At 45.9% G+C, this 16,397-nt stretch overlaps 1 protein-coding gene across 5 annotated transcripts; it reads right to left on the bottom strand.

Annotated features, from left to right (window-relative positions):
* Positions 1-365: 365 nt before the first annotated feature.
* gpat3 (glycerol-3-phosphate acyltransferase 3) lies at positions 366-16,265 on the bottom strand. 5 transcript variants are annotated; one of them, XM_065965636.1, is made up of 15 exons: positions 16,155-16,243; positions 15,159-15,354; positions 14,597-14,663; positions 10,216-10,504; positions 9,721-9,795; positions 9,558-9,647; positions 9,368-9,461; positions 9,174-9,301; positions 8,331-8,386; positions 8,151-8,236; positions 7,865-7,993; positions 6,755-6,834; positions 6,261-6,360; positions 1,781-1,883; positions 366-1,704 (listed from the first exon to the last, which is right to left on the bottom strand). In XM_065965636.1, the coding sequence occupies exons 2-14, from the start codon at positions 15,300-15,302 to the stop codon at positions 1,827-1,829; spliced, it is 1,395 nt and encodes a 464-aa protein (XP_065821708.1). In that variant the 5' UTR covers positions 15,303-15,354; positions 16,155-16,243; the 3' UTR covers positions 366-1,704; positions 1,781-1,826. The 5 variants fall into 5 exon arrangements, with proteins under 5 accessions (XP_065821708.1, XP_065821707.1, XP_020492562.1 ...); XM_065965635.1 differs by having other exon boundaries at positions 368-1,704; positions 16,150-16,265; XM_020636906.3 differs by having other exon boundaries at positions 375-1,704; positions 9,174-9,289; positions 16,150-16,265.
* Between the last annotated feature and the right edge of the window lie 132 nt (positions 16,266-16,397).

The following is a 16,397-nucleotide window of genomic DNA, read 5'->3' as shown; positions in this document are numbered from 1 at the left end:
CATGTTACACGGAGAAAAAGGAGAACGAGAGGAACTTCTGTTAGAGACGAAGAAAACCTTCCAGCGAGTGTAAACAAACACTCTCAGGCTACATTTGAAATCAGACTCTCTGACTCTGCCTGATAGAAACGTCTACCACAACACACTCAGCACATCAGCATACAGTCAGCAAACCGTTAGCATACTGTTAGCATACTTTCAGCTTACTGTTAGCATACTGTTTGCATACAGTTCGCATACTGTCAGCTTACTTTTAGCATACAGTTAGCATACTGTCAGCTTACTTTTAGCATACAGTTAGCATACAGCTATGTTACTGTCAGCATACTGTTAGCGTACTGTTAGCATGCAGTTAGCTGGAAAAGTTCTGGTAAAATGTTTTGAGGTGATTTAAGGTGAAAAAATATAAAGATTATTTTTTAAGGATTGTGCTTCTGATTGCGTTTTGTTCTGAGGATTCTCGCAGAAAGCAAGATGTTAAAAGCACGACGTGGAAATGGCCGACAAAGCAACAGGTGTTAACATACATTCAGAGAGGATTTGATTTGCAATTTGAATCGTCTTTTTTTTCTTTTGGCGCTCGTGATTTTCCTTTGCCGCTGGGTAAAACCTCTTTGGGGGGCACCAAAGAATTCTCTATGCAGGAAAAACCCTGCCATCATCATTAAGTTAGTCGGTATTCATGAAAGAGCTGGGTCTTTAGCTTTTTCTTAAAGATGCAGAGGGACTCTGCAGATCGAATGGAGTTTGGTACTTCGTTTCACCACCGGGGGGCGACAGAGGACAAGAGTCTAGTCAGAGTCTTAGGACCTTCTAAATCTTGAAACATGTTTGAGGTAAAAACTTAAACTCAACGCAGCGATGTGAAACCAAGCGACACGATCGAGATATTTGGGACCTGTGGCTTTGCCACCTCCCTGTAATATGAGGCGGCCCTGGGGCGACTTATTATGAAGGATTATGTTTTATTAAAGATGGTTCCAGATTCAGATAAGATAAGTGAGCATGTACACGCTTTAAAGTAATTAAAATGAGCTCCACCTTTAGGCTGAAACATGAATGCATCCATTATTTTTATCAAACAGCGTCGTGCATATTCATGAGTCCTTTAAAAACGGGTAGACGGCGTTACTCCTCCCCGTGTTTCAGTGAGCACACGCCACCTGAGTGGACGTTACAAACGGAGGAAATGAAGATGCTGTGTTGATGTTTTGGGGATGAATCCTGCGTGGGTTTCGCGTCAGCAGCGGCTTCCTGTGGGCTGCCTTCAGTCGCTCCGGCGTGCATTGTTGAACGTGACACGCTCAATTTGTCATTAGTCGTGCGCGCAGGACGGATGAGTACACTTTCAATTTAGTTCCACCGCTTTCTCCATTCATCACGCCGCTCTCATCATCCATCATCTCCCACCTCAGAGTCGTACAAAAAAAAAACACACTCTCATAAGTTTAATGTAATTAATCTTCATGCTGAGATAATTTCTTATTAATGAAGCACAGCGTTTATTTGATTATTGCTTTGATGAAGTTGAATCAGGAGGCGTTGACGGGACCCGATTGCATGACGGAGAGAAGATTCCTCCGTGTTTTCCTTTGTGTCGCCTCCCCGCCGCAGCTTTATGTACGTTCCCCACACGGCGCCGTCTGTCTTCATACAACAAGCCCGGAGAAATTGGAAAAGTTGCAGCAATAGATAGGAGGTGACCTGGAAACAAAAGCAATCAGGGCTGGAGGAGGCTGTCGGCGAGCGGCAGACGCTCTGTCAATAAAAGAAGAAATACCTTCTGAGGCTCGAGGCCGGGGGGGGGCAAAGAGGAGTCTGCAATTTCACACCTTCATGTACCGCGCTGCAGGACATTTTTCATGTGACTCCGCCTCCTCCACCTGTAAAACACAATGAAAGCTTCGGGATGGATTGGAGATGGCGGCAGAAATGATTCCTCTCATAACAAACAGGAGGGGGGAGGGAGGGAGGGAGGGGGGCAGCCGCCATCCTCCTCCGCCCGTCCAATCACTGTATGAGTACATAATTATTTTCTAAACTAAATAAACTGGAATTCAACCTCAAATCAATCAGATCTCCACTTGAAGAACTTCAGACTCAATTGTAGCTCAATCAAAGCGCAGAGAAAAAAAATCAATTCTGACCAATTATAGCTCGTTTCATTAGTGTATGCAAATCAGAGGCGTGCTGGGAAAAAAGGCCCGGTCTCACATTTCCCCCTAACGGTCAGAACCACTCGGAGACTCTGGAGGAGGACGCACACACACACACACACACACACACATACACACACACACACACACACACACACACACACACACACACACACACACACACACACACACACACACACACACACACACACACACACACACACACACACACACACAGACGCACACACAGAAGCGGCTGCATGTTTTCATCTTGATTTTCTCGTGCAGAGATTTAATTTCTTTAAAGTTTTCTTTGTATAAATAATTAAAGATATGATTTTAAATCAAACAGAGCTCACATGCTTAGAACAAATATTTTTAATTATATGATAATACAATTTTAAAGCTTAAAAGAAGAAATGATCAAAACTTTGTGACTGGGACTTCTGATTTTGCAGCCGGGGTGTAACTGTTGCAATTATTGTTTACCTTTTTCAGGTAGAATTAGGTTGTATTTAAGTTTAGTTTTGGTACAATATTTATTATTAATAATAATAATAATAATAATAATAATAATAATAATAATAATAATAATAATTTATGCATTTAAGTTAATCATTTTATTAAATACAACTGACATTTTATTTTGAAGTTACCTTTAAGGTCACGTTGGACTGCTCTCGTTAGAATTAGATTTACAATGGTACAGCAAGCATGGACTCTGGCTCTCATTTAGTTCAACTTTAATTCTCTCTTATTAGCATGTAGCCAATGAGGTAATTTAATTAATTTCTTTTGTATTTTACTTTTGGTTAATTGATATTACATCACATGCTGTGCATGTTATTATTTATGTTTGCTCATATTGTTAAATAATTTTCATGTTTTATACTCTTTAGTTTTCATGGAGGATTTGAGGAAAGCTTCAAATAAACCTGTAGCAAGAAAGCCACTTGTGTCTGCTGTGCTTGGAGGGAATTACACCTGGTATCCAACAGGGATCAGAACTGGGCAGCGGAAATTCTGGTTTCGTGTCAACCCGATCTGACGAGACAAATGATCCTTCAGAGAAGAAGTTTAAAACAGCATAAACAAGAAGCGTCAACATTTATATGAATACATGAAGTCCATGTAGGACGAGCTGCAGGCCAACGTATGGATTTAAAGGAATGTGTCTGAATGAGGACGGGGAGGTTTGTATCGATCCCTCTCTCTCGCTCTCTCTCTCTCTCTCTCTCTCTCTCTCTCCCTCTCTCTCCCTCGCTCTCTCTCTCTCCCTCTCTCTCCCCCCCTCTCTCTGTATTGTCCCTCCCCAGCCTCCATACATTACTGCAGAGTGCAGGATAGATGGCAGAACGATGTCTTTAAAGGCATTAGCTGCAGTAATGGTGCGTCTGAGAGGGGGCTTCAGTCATTTAGCCCGTGAGTGGTCTCTTCCCAGCACAGCGGCCTCTAAATGATGTCCTCCGTGCACTACATTCACCGCGATTCAATTTGGAAATGTATTCATATTTACTTAGTGTACCTGCATTGCATTTGTATAGATCAGCGCGGGGTAAGAGTCGAATCGAGCAAATTGAATCAACATATCGGGACGTTCGATGGAGGGGGGAGAGGGAGGGCGGCGTGGGGACGGGGGGGGGTCGTATGGAGTGTACAGGCGGGTCACAGCAATGCCTTTTATGATGTCCCTCTGAAATCTATCTGAATCACATTAAATTGGATCTAAAGATGTGCAGACACATACATCACAGTGAATGGCGTGCTGCAGCATCGCTCGCCAACAATCCCACCTCCACAATCGGGTTAGAGGAGCGGCTTCAGATCCGATTAATAATTCACAATCTTGTTAGGGGAGAACAAACATTTGTGTGTGAGCGTCTGTGATGGGAGGAAGACGAGGCCGCAGTGAGGGTGGGGAGGGGGGGCGTGGTGGAAGACAAACTCTGTGTTATTTCACACTCGCTGCTTTCTTTATTAAAGCTCCGTCACGGTAAACATGTCTGCCTCCTCACGATTCCTCTGAGGCTCCTCCTCCTCCATCATCGCTCCAAGGGAGAGGAGGGCTGAGGACACATGGTGACCTCATCACGCCGACCTCACCACGCTGACCAACAGCACGCTGACCTCACCACACTGACCAACAGCACGCTGACCTCACCACGCTCGCCTCATCACACCCACCAACTTCTCCACGCCAACCAACAGCACGCCGACCTCTCCACGCTGACCTCACCACACTGACCTCATCACGCCGGCCTCATCACGCCGGCCTCATCACGCTGACCTCACCACACTGACCTCATCACGCCGACCTCACCACGCCGACCTCACCACGCTGACCAACAGCACGCTGACCTCACCATGCTGACCTCACCACGCTGACCTCACCACGCTGACCTCACCATGTCGACCTCACCACGCTGACCTCACCATGTCGACCTCACCATGCTGACCTCACCACGCTGACCTCACCACGCTGACCTCACCATGCTGACCTCACCACGCTGACCTCACCATGTCGACCTCACCACGCTGACCTCACCATGTCGACCTCACCACGCTGACCTCACCATGCTGACCTCACCACGCCGACCTCACCATGTCGACCTCACCACGCTGACCTCACCATGTCGACCTCACCACGCTGACCTCACCACGCTGACCTCACCATGTCGACCTCACCACGCTGACCTCATGGCGCCTCAGTGATCACGGTGGATCAGGTTTTTATCACCTTTGATGTGTTGCACTAATGCTCGTGTTGCTGCAATCTGTAGCTCTTTGATTTTAAAAACGTTATTATTTCTCCGTCTTCAGTTTGATTTGACCTTTTTTTTCTAAAGTTGTTTTTTGGGCTTTTTTTCCTTCATTAGATCGAACAGAACGGATTTGAACCCCCGGCTGCTGTGACGAGGACTTCAGCCGCTGTACACGGGGCGCGTGTCATAACCACCAGGCTCTCCGGCGCCACTCTAATCACGATGACTCGTACATTTTACAACATCTGCACGCCGTTAAATCATCGACCTGAAACACACTGAAAAACAAAGTAAAAATATATAAATGTATAAAACCACGACGGAGTACCATAAAATGTCGTTAATTTCTGATACTTAATTCTTAAATCGGTTTAAATGAAGCTGTGATTTAAATGATTATTCTGAGGATGAACCAGAAGAGCAGCCGGCCTCCTGCGTGAGCCTCAAAGAGACCCTGTCCTCCCTCCGGGTCAGGGTCGCTCTCTCTCCACTTTCTCTTCAGGGTCCTGAAACTTCTGACGTGCTGAAGTTATCGCTCATTGGGATCTGAACAGAACAGCGTGCGGAACTTTCCTTTTTTCCTGAAATATTTAGAGACCTCATCAAACTGTCTTAAAGCAGCTCGATGTCACAGGGCGCACGCTGCGACCGGCAGGGAGAGTTCTGCGTCCTCTTTTTTTCCCATTGGTCTTATTCTTTCGATGGGTTACTTCTCTGTTTTTTGGGGGTTTTTTTACTGACGGGCGTTTCTCGTTGTCACTTCATCGTGTTTCTGTCCCGTGCAGTCGTTTGTGTGTAGGAGAACGACTCGCTCACTGTGAACCAAATCGACCTACGGGTTCAAATAAAGTGACCTCATCTTCACAACTTTTCATTTTCATACAGACCGCTTCTGAAATAACGACTTTCATCTCGTGATCTCGGATTTGTCAGAAATAACCACAGCTGACACCAGGAGGACACGCTGTCTGTGTTTTTACGATCAGATATATTTGTTTTGGTGTCAAAGACGAATATTTAAAAAATACAAACATTAAAAACATCTGAGGCGATAAGAAAATAAGAGCTTTTGGTTTCTGTGAGCGGTGAAAACGTTGAACGAATCCAGCAGGTCACAAGTTTCACTGATAGCCAGGAGGAAGAACGCCATCCTTGTGTTGTCTTATGCTGCCCCCTGCTGGCGGGAGCACAGTCCTACACACACAGGACTTCAGATGAAGACAGATTCGAGACCGAGCTGCTGTAAGACTTTGAGAGTAAAAAAAGAGTCCGACACACAAAAGTCCACACAGTGTGTGTGTGTGTGTGTGTGTCACGGCTCCTCTGTGACCTCCTCACACACTCTCTGGGCTCCGCTCTGTCCCACGATGATGCTGCTGTACATCTTCTGCTGCTCCTCTTTGAACGAGTCCTTCACCTTACCTCTCTTCAGACCTCCATCCCTGAAACACAAAAAACAAAAGTCCTGATTTGTTTGGAGAGAGAGTGAAATGATAAAGTGATCTTACTATATGATCAGACATTAAGGAAACATGCTATGTTGAAGTGCTGGCTTCTCTGACAAAAATGCAGCAGCCAGTATGTCCTCCTTCTAACTTTAGATTCTGGTCCTGAATGATCTGGATTTGTTTGGACCAGAGAAGGTAGACGGTTTTAAGGCACCCCCACACGGCCGTTTTGGACGCCCCTCGGTTTGCCAGATATGAGAGCAGTTATCAGGTCAAACCAACAGGTGTTGCAGTGATGGAAGCGGGCAAGAGAAGTGGTTCAGATAGAAGTGATTGTACCCGACCTAAAAAGCCTCTGCATGTTTCTGTGTGTGTTTGTTGTTCTCACCACGCCAGGTCCAGCAGTCCTCCCTGATCAGCAATGGCAGATTTCACTCTGTTTGCAAACTGAGCTGCATCCTCACCGTCCTGTTTACACACACGCACGCGCACACACACACACACACACACACACACACACACACACACACACACACACACACACACACACACACACACACACACACACACACACACACACACAGAGACACACTTTTATTTTGTATGTCTGTCCTGTCTTAAGCTGAGAGTCAATGTGGTCAATGTGTGATGTCATGAGGTCAATGTGTGATGTCATAAGGTGGATATTACTTTGGACTCGTCAGCTGAGCTGTCTGAGAGTTTGCTAAAGTGAAATGAGACATTCAAAGATGCAGCAGTGTTCTTCTTTTACATCACTGAGACTACAGGGAGACACTGAGGACGACTATCTACGGTGAGCCTGAAGGGCATGAGGTTAACTCGTTGATGCTGACAGCCTTTATTTCATATCTTTCTTTTTAAGATTATTTAAGGATCGTCACGATACCAGAAGTTAAAACTTTGATATGATTCTCGTAAAAAGTCGAATAGTATCGATACCTCTTCTGTTACCATGGAAACAAAAGTAAAAGTCCAACATTGGCTAATTTCGTGTTTTTAATTTTCAAAAACCGCAGACCAACTCCTGCACAAACTGTGGACATTGCACAGAAACTTTGGCAAACTTTCAGTGCCCAAATGTTACCAATGTTTTTGTGCAATGTCGACAGTCTGCAGGAGTTTGTCTGCAGTTTTTTTTTTTTGGCTTTATTGGCGCGATATGACAGTGGATAGGGTTGGAAATCAGCGAGAGTGAGAGTGTGGATTGGCGAAACCACTGCACCACCAGCGCCCCTGTCTACAGATGGTGATGGACTCGTTCCTCTCCTGCACACCTGTCTCATGACACAGGTGAAGTTATTTAAAGCTTTGGTACGTTTTGATGCTATGGATCATTATAATAACAGAGATTAGAACACTTTAAAACACCCGGCATCAACAGGTATCAAAGAAGAAACGCTGCCCCCTGCAGGCACAGAGCAGCTCCTACACACTCTGTGATCTCCTGCTGACAGGTGAGCAGGTGTTTCAGGTGTACCTGTATGGTCATGGGGGGGAGGTACCACACGTTGACCACGATGGCCCAGCTGGTCATCATGCGGAGCAGGTAACTGACCATGTTGAATTTACTGCTGTTCCAAAACGCATCACCGAACTGAGGGTCGTACTGGGACACACACACACACAGAGGATTATGGGTAAAAACACTCTTTCTGATTTCTCTTCTGACCTGATAAAAATGAATGATGGTCGGTTATCGTGCTCGACCACGCTTCAATCTCCTCTTAAGATGAAAATGTTTGATTTCAAATCCTTCACCTCACCTTGATGGCAACCGGGTAAATCGTCCCTCCAATCTCGAAGCTTCCCTTCTTGAACATCATCACAGACGTGTTGTTGATGCAGGTTCCTGTTACGAGCAGAAACACAAAAAGAGGTTATCTAAACCATTAAACCTCAGTCATTATTATCATCATCGTCATGGTTACGAGGTCATTCCAGACCTTCAGGAAATATCAGGATGGGAAGTTTGGTCCTCGCTGCGACATGACCTCTCAGTCTGCAGAACGAAGGAGAGAAGATGACGTCATTTATGATCAGTAACAGGTGATGCAGACTACAGGTGCTCTCTCTCTCTCTCTCTCTCTCTCTCCCCTCTCTCCCTCTTTCCCCCCTCTCCCTGTCTCTCTCTCTCTCTCTGTCTCTCTCTCTGTCTCTCTCTCCCCTCTCTCCCTCTTTCCCCCTCTCCCTTTCCCTGTCTCTCTCTCTCTCTGTCTCTCTCTCTGTCTCTCTCTCTCTCTGTCTCTCTCTCTGTGTCTTTCGCTCTGTCTCTCTCTCTCTGTCTCTCGCTCTCTGTCTCTCTCTCTGTCTCTCCCTCTCTCTCTCTGTGTCTCTCGCTCTCTGTCTCTCTGTGTCTCTCGCTCTCTCTCTCTGTGTCTCTCTCTCTGTCTCTCCCTCTCTCTCTCTCTGTGTCTCTCTCCCTCTCTGTCTCCCTCTCTCTCTCTCTCTCTCTGTCTGTCTCACTCTCTCTCTCTGTCTCTCTCTCTCTGTCTCTCTCTCTCTCTTTCTCTCTGTCTCGCTCTCTGTCTCTCTCCCTGTCTCTCCTCTCTCTCTGTGTGTCTCTCTCTCTCTCTCTGTCTCTCTCTCTCTCTCCCTCTGTCTCTCTCTCTCTCTCTGTCTCTCTCTCTCTTTCTCTGTGTCTCTCTCTGTCTCTCTCTCTCCCTGTCTCTCCCTCTCTCTCTCTGTGTCTCTCTCTCTCTGTGTCTCTCTCTCCCTCGCTGTCTCTCTGTCTCTCTGTCTCTCTCTCTCTGTCTCTCTCTTTCTGTGTCTCTCTCTCTCTCTCTCACCTGCTGGTCACGGCGTGGCGATCCCTCATCTCCGACCTCTCGAACCAAACATGAGGACACGACCTCGACATCGACCTCTGAATGACCCCCAACAGACCACTGTGGACCTGACCCACCTGAGGACGAAACTGAGTGATAACATCATCACATGCTGATGCTTGGAATAACGGTTAAAGCCTGCCGATGTCACTCACCATGGCGTAGCAGCCGTCGTTGGCCAGGATGACCACGTCGATGGGCGTGGTGTGATTAGCGACGCAGATTCCTCCTTTCTGAGGTTTGTTCTGTCTGCAGGAGAAGAAAAACATCAGGTGAAGGATCGTCAGCAGCGCCAGTGGAGCGATAACGATGGTTACATAAAAAGAGCGAGGAGCGATGTCTGACTTGTTGTGATAGGTGATGGTCGCCGACAGTCCTCTGGCGCAGATCCTGTAACAGGTCAGGTGGACGAGCTCGCTCAGCCAGTTCTTCACACTGAAACAAACCAGACAAAGATCAAATCTAAAACCTTCAAAGATTTATCCAATCAGGTGTCATGTTGATGTACCTGCCCTCCGGCAGAAAGCCAACCAGGGTCGTTCCCATCACGAGCCACGAGAGGCCGATGATGGCCAGCGTTATCCTGCGAGGACATCGGAGGAACGACAGGAAGAAGAATCTTTTTAAAACGAATGTTTCCTGTTTACACACACACTTTTATTCTGAATGTCCTGTCTATGAGAGCACTTTACTTGCTGTGTGCTTTTATTTTGAAATACAGTAAGGTCCTTCTGGTAGAGTGAAGGTTAGGACAGGAAGTTAAGCATAGAAACAGGAAGTGGTTAGGGATCCCAAAGTGAGGTCAAACAGCTCAAAGGAACGGTAACAAAGGTCAATGTGTGATGTCATAAGGTCAATGTGTGATGTCATAAGGTCAATGTATGATGTCATCGCTTGAAGAAGAAATAAAGGACAGGGACGTAAAAACAAAACAATGTGCTGCTGCGAGTCTCTGAAGAGTCAAGAACATGAGAAGGTCGGCGTTCGCCTCACGTTGACTGACCTGAGGGGGAAGAGGACCCCGTATCGCACGAAGACGCCGAGCCCCCATATGACGGTGAGGCGGAGGCTGATGTAGCGGAAGTTCTGGTTGGTTCTGGTGAGGAGGTTCCAGGAGGCCAGCTCCTCGGAGGAGAAGCGCTGCGTCACCTGGTCGTCCACGATGCTCTCCAAGCCTTTCTTGTAGAAGTAGAAGACGTCACTCAGAGCGAACTCGCCCCCGTCCAGAGACCGGGACCTCCTCAGCTGCTCCAGCTCCTCCTCCATCGAGCCTGCCGCACGCTCAATGATCCCTAATAACGGAGAAACGCTACGTCAAAACAGACCAATAAAGAGATCAGATCAGCTCATGGAAGGTTCTGTTGGTTTAAGCTGATGTTTGAGGTCATTCAGAGGTCGTCTCTCTGGGAGACCACAGAGGCGTGTTGCGTTCACTTGGGAAAACAAAAACTGTACATATGGGACTCACATGACAACACTGAACATTCACTTTATCGGTCCTTCACCACCAGGGTCATCCGTATCTCAAAAACACATTTCCAACATTTCTGTGAATCTGCATCTAACGTCCAGAAAAATAAGTAAAACAAGAGGCAGCATGATGATGGAGGTGGAGGACAAACTTGAGTTTAGGTGTAGACCTGTTGTTTAGCATCTGTCTCGACCACAGACTGTATATCTGAATGTTTTCACCCTTCTGTTCCTGCAGGGGGCGCTGGAGTCCCATCGATGGCGGTCTCCATGCTGGAAATTCTGTCTCAGTCTAACTTTCAGTCAACCTAACGACAGGCTGAGAGCTACACCGCACCCACCTGTCAATACAGGTGTGTGTCGATCGAGACATGACCTAATCAGACCTATTTGTTTTTTTGAACCAGGCTGTAAACATGTTAATCTCTGCTGTAAAAACAGGCTTTTTAGAATGGGTGTGTATGTGACTTCCTGTACTTCTGCAGCCAGCCTCTAGTGGACACTCGAGGAACTGCAAGATTTTACACTTCAGCATCTGCTTCATTTTGAACAATGGAGGTTGCAGCTTAGTTTCGACACACACATTTACACACACACACACACGCGCACACACACACAAAAACACACACAGACACACACTCAAACACACATTTACACACACATTTACACACACACATTTACACACACATTTACACACACTCACACACACACACACACACACACACACACCCACACACACACACACCCACACACACGTACGCACACACACACATTTACACTCACACACACATACACACATTTACACACACATACACACACACATGTATTTCTCAGTGTTTTAAGTCTTGGCCATCTTCCTGAAAACGGACGCTGTGTTGTGTAACTTCAGACATGTGACATATTAACTTGAACCCCTCTGTGTGTTTTAAACTCTAAAATAAATACTTGTGTGTCTCGTGAAGAAAGCTGTGAGTTTGAACTCATTGCTGACGTGAAGGTCGTGAAGGTCGTTAAGGCGTCCTCGTGTGTGTAGGCGCTCGGTGGAAAGCTTGAAATGAGATTAAAACAAGCTGCAGTGAAGAACACAGTACCTTATGTTAAAAACAGAAGCAGCCTGAGGATCACGAGAATGCTGACCTCTCTCCAAACATTTAACCCTTCACTTCCCCTGACACTGACACACTGAGAGGAAAGTGGAAGCTCTGTGTGAGAGCACACAGAGCTGCTCACAGAGTCAGTCTGAGAATGTACCTGCTCTAAGGTGTTCAGTCTGAGCTTCATGTGTGAACACTAACAGCTGAATGTTGGAGTTTCTCCTCCAGCCTCCTGGTATTTATTCTGCAGAAAGTCAGAGTGAGCTGATGTGAGAACTGCAGCAGGATATAATCAGGAGAATTCACCTGGAGCGAGTGGGAGGGGGTGGTGACGTTTATTCCCTGTGATCGCTGCACGACCATAGACTGTCTGCACGCCACCTCTACCATCTCCGTGCTCTAATGAACCTGCTGCTGCATGTTTCCTGTTCTCCAGTATGTTCTCCTCCACTCTTTAGTTCACATTGAGATTAAGTGTTTGAGTATTCCCGTGTCCCGGTGTTTCTGTGATTCGGCAGCCAACGTTCAAATATTCCATTTGTCTATTCTTTGGTATTCTGTTTTTCCAGTGCTTCATTGTTTTCAACATGTATGGCGTCCTTGGGTCCCTTGAAAGGCGCTTTATAAATGTCATTTATTACCCATCCCTCCATTTTGTTCCTCTTATCTGAGGTAAGTCAACTCAGACTTCCCTCTGCCCAGCAACCTTCTCCAGCTCCTCCTGAATGTCTGAGCTCCTCACCGTGAACAAGACCCCAAGGTTCTTCCTTCACCTCAGGCAAAGACTCACTCTCCACCCGGAGGGAGAAAGCCACTGTTTTCCAGCAGAGAACTCGGCTTCAAACCGCCCCAAAGCCATGAGGTGACTTTTCATTGTTATTATTATTATAGAAGCATTCCAGTTTCCAGAGGTTCAAGTGTTTCCATTTTCCACTGTTTGAATGTTTAGGTATGTAAGCGTTCCAGGGCTCCTTTGTCAGAATACCAGTACACACACACACACACACACACACACACACACACACACACACACACACACACACACACACACACACACACACACACACACACACACACACACACACACACACACACACACACACACACACACACACACACACACACTCCACCAGTGCTGCTGCTGTTTGACTAAAGTTATGTAATCAGCTGTTGCATCATCAGTCTGAGACAAGCCATGTGTTTCCACGATACACCCCAACATCTGACGCTGAAACTGACCAATGCACAGCCCCAAAAACTCTTTCTCTCTCTCTCTCTCTCACACACACACACACACACATAAACACAGACACACAGACACACAGACACACACACACACACACACACACACAGCGTCACATGATCTCTGTCTGCAGCTGAAACAAATCCCTCAACAGCAGCACACAATGTGCTGAGAGCTGCTGCTTCCACCCTCCACAGACCGACGACTCGAGTCAGAGAGTTTCACAGCAGATCAAATGTTTTCAGTCTGCTGCTTCATTTATACATTCTTTATTTACTTAAACCCCAAAAAGGTTCTGTCTTCTTTTCTTGTTTTTTGTTCTGCATATGTTGACTAATGTTCCAGGCTGCATCACTCCGAGGGGGGGGGTCATTTAAAGGAGGGGGAGACATCGTTAACAAACTGCTGAGAAGAGAGGCCTTCTGGATTTACACACTCAGCACATTTAAACATCATGGACTGATGAGGAATGAAGATTTTCTGCTGTGTCTCTATAGAGAAACCGTTGTTGTCTTGTAAATGTTGTAAATATTATCACACTAGGGATTGTTGTATTAGAGGCCTACACATGAGTGCTGTCACAGGATTGGGTAACTGTCTGCTTACCTCCCATTTATCAACCAATGACAGACGATCTCAGAGGATATTTAGTTTTGTTTCAAATCTGTACCTGTACTTTTTGACTCTGAGGAAGATGCAGTGCACGTCGTTAGTCCTTTGCACCTTAAAGGTCACATATTCCGCAAAAAATCTACCTCCCCTTGTTCCTCTAACTCTAATATGTGTCTCTAGTCTGTCTACAAACCCCCCAATGATGAGAAAAGTTCATCCTCTCTCGTTTGGAGATTTTCCCTTCATGACATCACAAAGGGCAGTAGCCCCTTCCCCAGGTGGGTGACACTCCCACAGCTAGGTGTTTGTTCTGCCCTCTGAGTCTGCCTTCTCACTGTAAACAATAGGATATGGAGAGAGAAAGCCAGAGTACACACAAGCCCTTCCAGAGAGGGGGCGTGGTCAGTCACAGCTCATTTACATATTTAAAGGTACAGACACAGAAACAGCCTGTTCTGAGCAGGGCTGAAATAGAGGGATTTATAGACATGATCAAATACAGGATCAGAGTGGATTTAGAACAAGAAACTTCACACACATGTTTTGAGGAGCTCTGAGACTTATTTACACTGAAGAGGAGGAAGAGGATATGTGACCTTTAATAAATGTACCATTTGTAATTTGTGTGCTCAGGTACTTTCTCTGGATTCTGCCTGTGTGAAGGAATCCTTTAAATTATATTTGACGTCTGTGGTCGTTCTCTGAGAGCAACGACCTCCATCTGTGGAGCGGCTGAAATGAAGACCTTCCTTCTGCTTTCTACTACTGATGTTCCAGAGCCTTTCGTGTATTGTTTATATTTCAGAGCCGTTTCTACTGGTGCACAAACTTTGTCCTCTAAGGATTTGTACTGTTGTAGCTTTGAATAAACCAGTGAAACATGAAGACAATCATCGTTAAATAAAAGTCTTTGACATAATAATTAATGCGCTCCATGTTTTCAGCTGTCAGTGTATCCGACTCACCATTGGGTAGAGGTACAGGCACGCTGGGCTGCTCCTGTCGTCCTCTCTGGATCCGTATTGTGGCCCACTGCAAAGACAGACGACCTGTGACACAATGCCTGCTGCTGCACATTTCCTAACTGAGCAAAAAATATATTAAGTAAGAAGTGAGACTGAGAACTGCATGATGTACAAATAAACACTTTGACTGCGCTTCAGGCTGTCGGACGTTTTACAATACCACATGTTTTAAAACTTCAAGCTCCAGCAACACTTGTAGTTTAAAGTTCTTAAAACTACAAGTGTGGCAGGAGCTTTCTGACCTCAGGACAGGTTAAAGACAGGTGGGCAGGTGAGGACAGAATGCATCAGAAACTGCAGGTGAAATCGTGCACACTGTCTATATTGCAAAAACACAAAGTCACAGGCCGACAGTTTGCCTGCAGATTTTGACGAGTGTAAACAAAACATTTCCCAATATCAGATGTCTAGGACTTGTATATTTGTTGCCTTGGCATCAAAACAGGAATGAATCAATACTTGATTTCTACTCGACTCATATCATGGTTTAAGCATCTGTTACCTCCAGGATTTTGACCAGGACCTGGATGTAGACCCCGGTGACCCCCAGAGAGAGGCCGAACATGGCAGGCAGCATGATGAGGAAGAGCACCGTGAACATCCACGCCTGGAAGACTCCTACAGCCACAGACCACAGGTCCTCCATCTCTGACAGCTGAGAGAGCTTCGACCCTGCAGCTCCGAGGTCACGTCATCATCTGTGAACAGGACGGACAACCAGAGTGGGACACAGCAGGAACTCCACATACACACACAGTCAGATATGCACACACACACAGCGCTCCTCCGCTGGCTCAGCTGATCCCGTCTCTCCTCTCTGTAACCCCTCTGTTACTACTTCTGAAGAGGAAGAAGAAACGTCACAGGGGCTTAAATATGTCGTGGCTTGAAACGGCGGTCTGAAAATGACTAATGTGAATGTGCAAAGACGTGATGACGACAGAGCTTACAGCACCTTAGGCAGTCTGGAACGGGCCAGAGAATCATATCTATTCATAAACGAACTTTGATCTCCTGTCTTTGGAAAAGAAAATTGGAAAAGCGTAAAAAAAAACGTGCTGAAATTGTATTGTGAATCCGATATCGTGACACATATATCGTGAGTATCGACATCAGAAGTGTATAAAAGAACTGAAGTGACCACCGCTGAAACAACAACCTCATAATAACACAGAGAGATAACGTTAAAAATAGAGTAAATATTAAATATTTGACAAAGCTCGCTCGCTCATTATTTATGAGCGTGTGTTATCAATAATTAGTGATCATGCTGATTAATTAAAATATATTTTTTTCTGGTTAAACATTTGTTGGACTTCTTCTTCTGTGGTACTGAAGTGAAGTATGTAAGTTAAACATCCCGCTGCTGTAAACAGGCTAAAGAAAAGCAACCAGCTGAACCGTTAGTCGCTCACCGTTAACGTTATCTTTATGTCCGACGTCACATGATCACAAACAGTCATAAACAATAATGTTTCTGTCAGAATAAATACCTTACAGGAGCTGGGACGGATCCAGCTGTGTGAAATGTCCCGTTGCAGCGGAGAAACTAGAGCTGAGCGAAGAGCCAGCTCAAGGGGCGGTTAAAACCACGCCCCCCTCGGTAGCGTCATCAAGCCCCCCTCAGAGCGTCATCAAGCCCCCTCAGAGCGTCATCGCGGCGGGCTGCGCAAAAGATACGCAGATTTTAAGTTTTTACTTCGTTTGCTCTTTTATATTGACTTATTTGCGAAAAACGTTG

The sequence above is a fragment of the Labrus bergylta genome, chromosome 17 (assembly GCF_963930695.1).
Source record: "Labrus bergylta chromosome 17, fLabBer1.1, whole genome shotgun sequence".
In the NCBI taxonomy this organism is placed as follows: Eukaryota; Metazoa; Chordata; class Actinopteri; order Labriformes; family Labridae; genus Labrus; species Labrus bergylta.
Note: the sequence above shows the minus strand (reverse complement) of the source record. Positions and strands in the feature narration are given on the sequence as shown.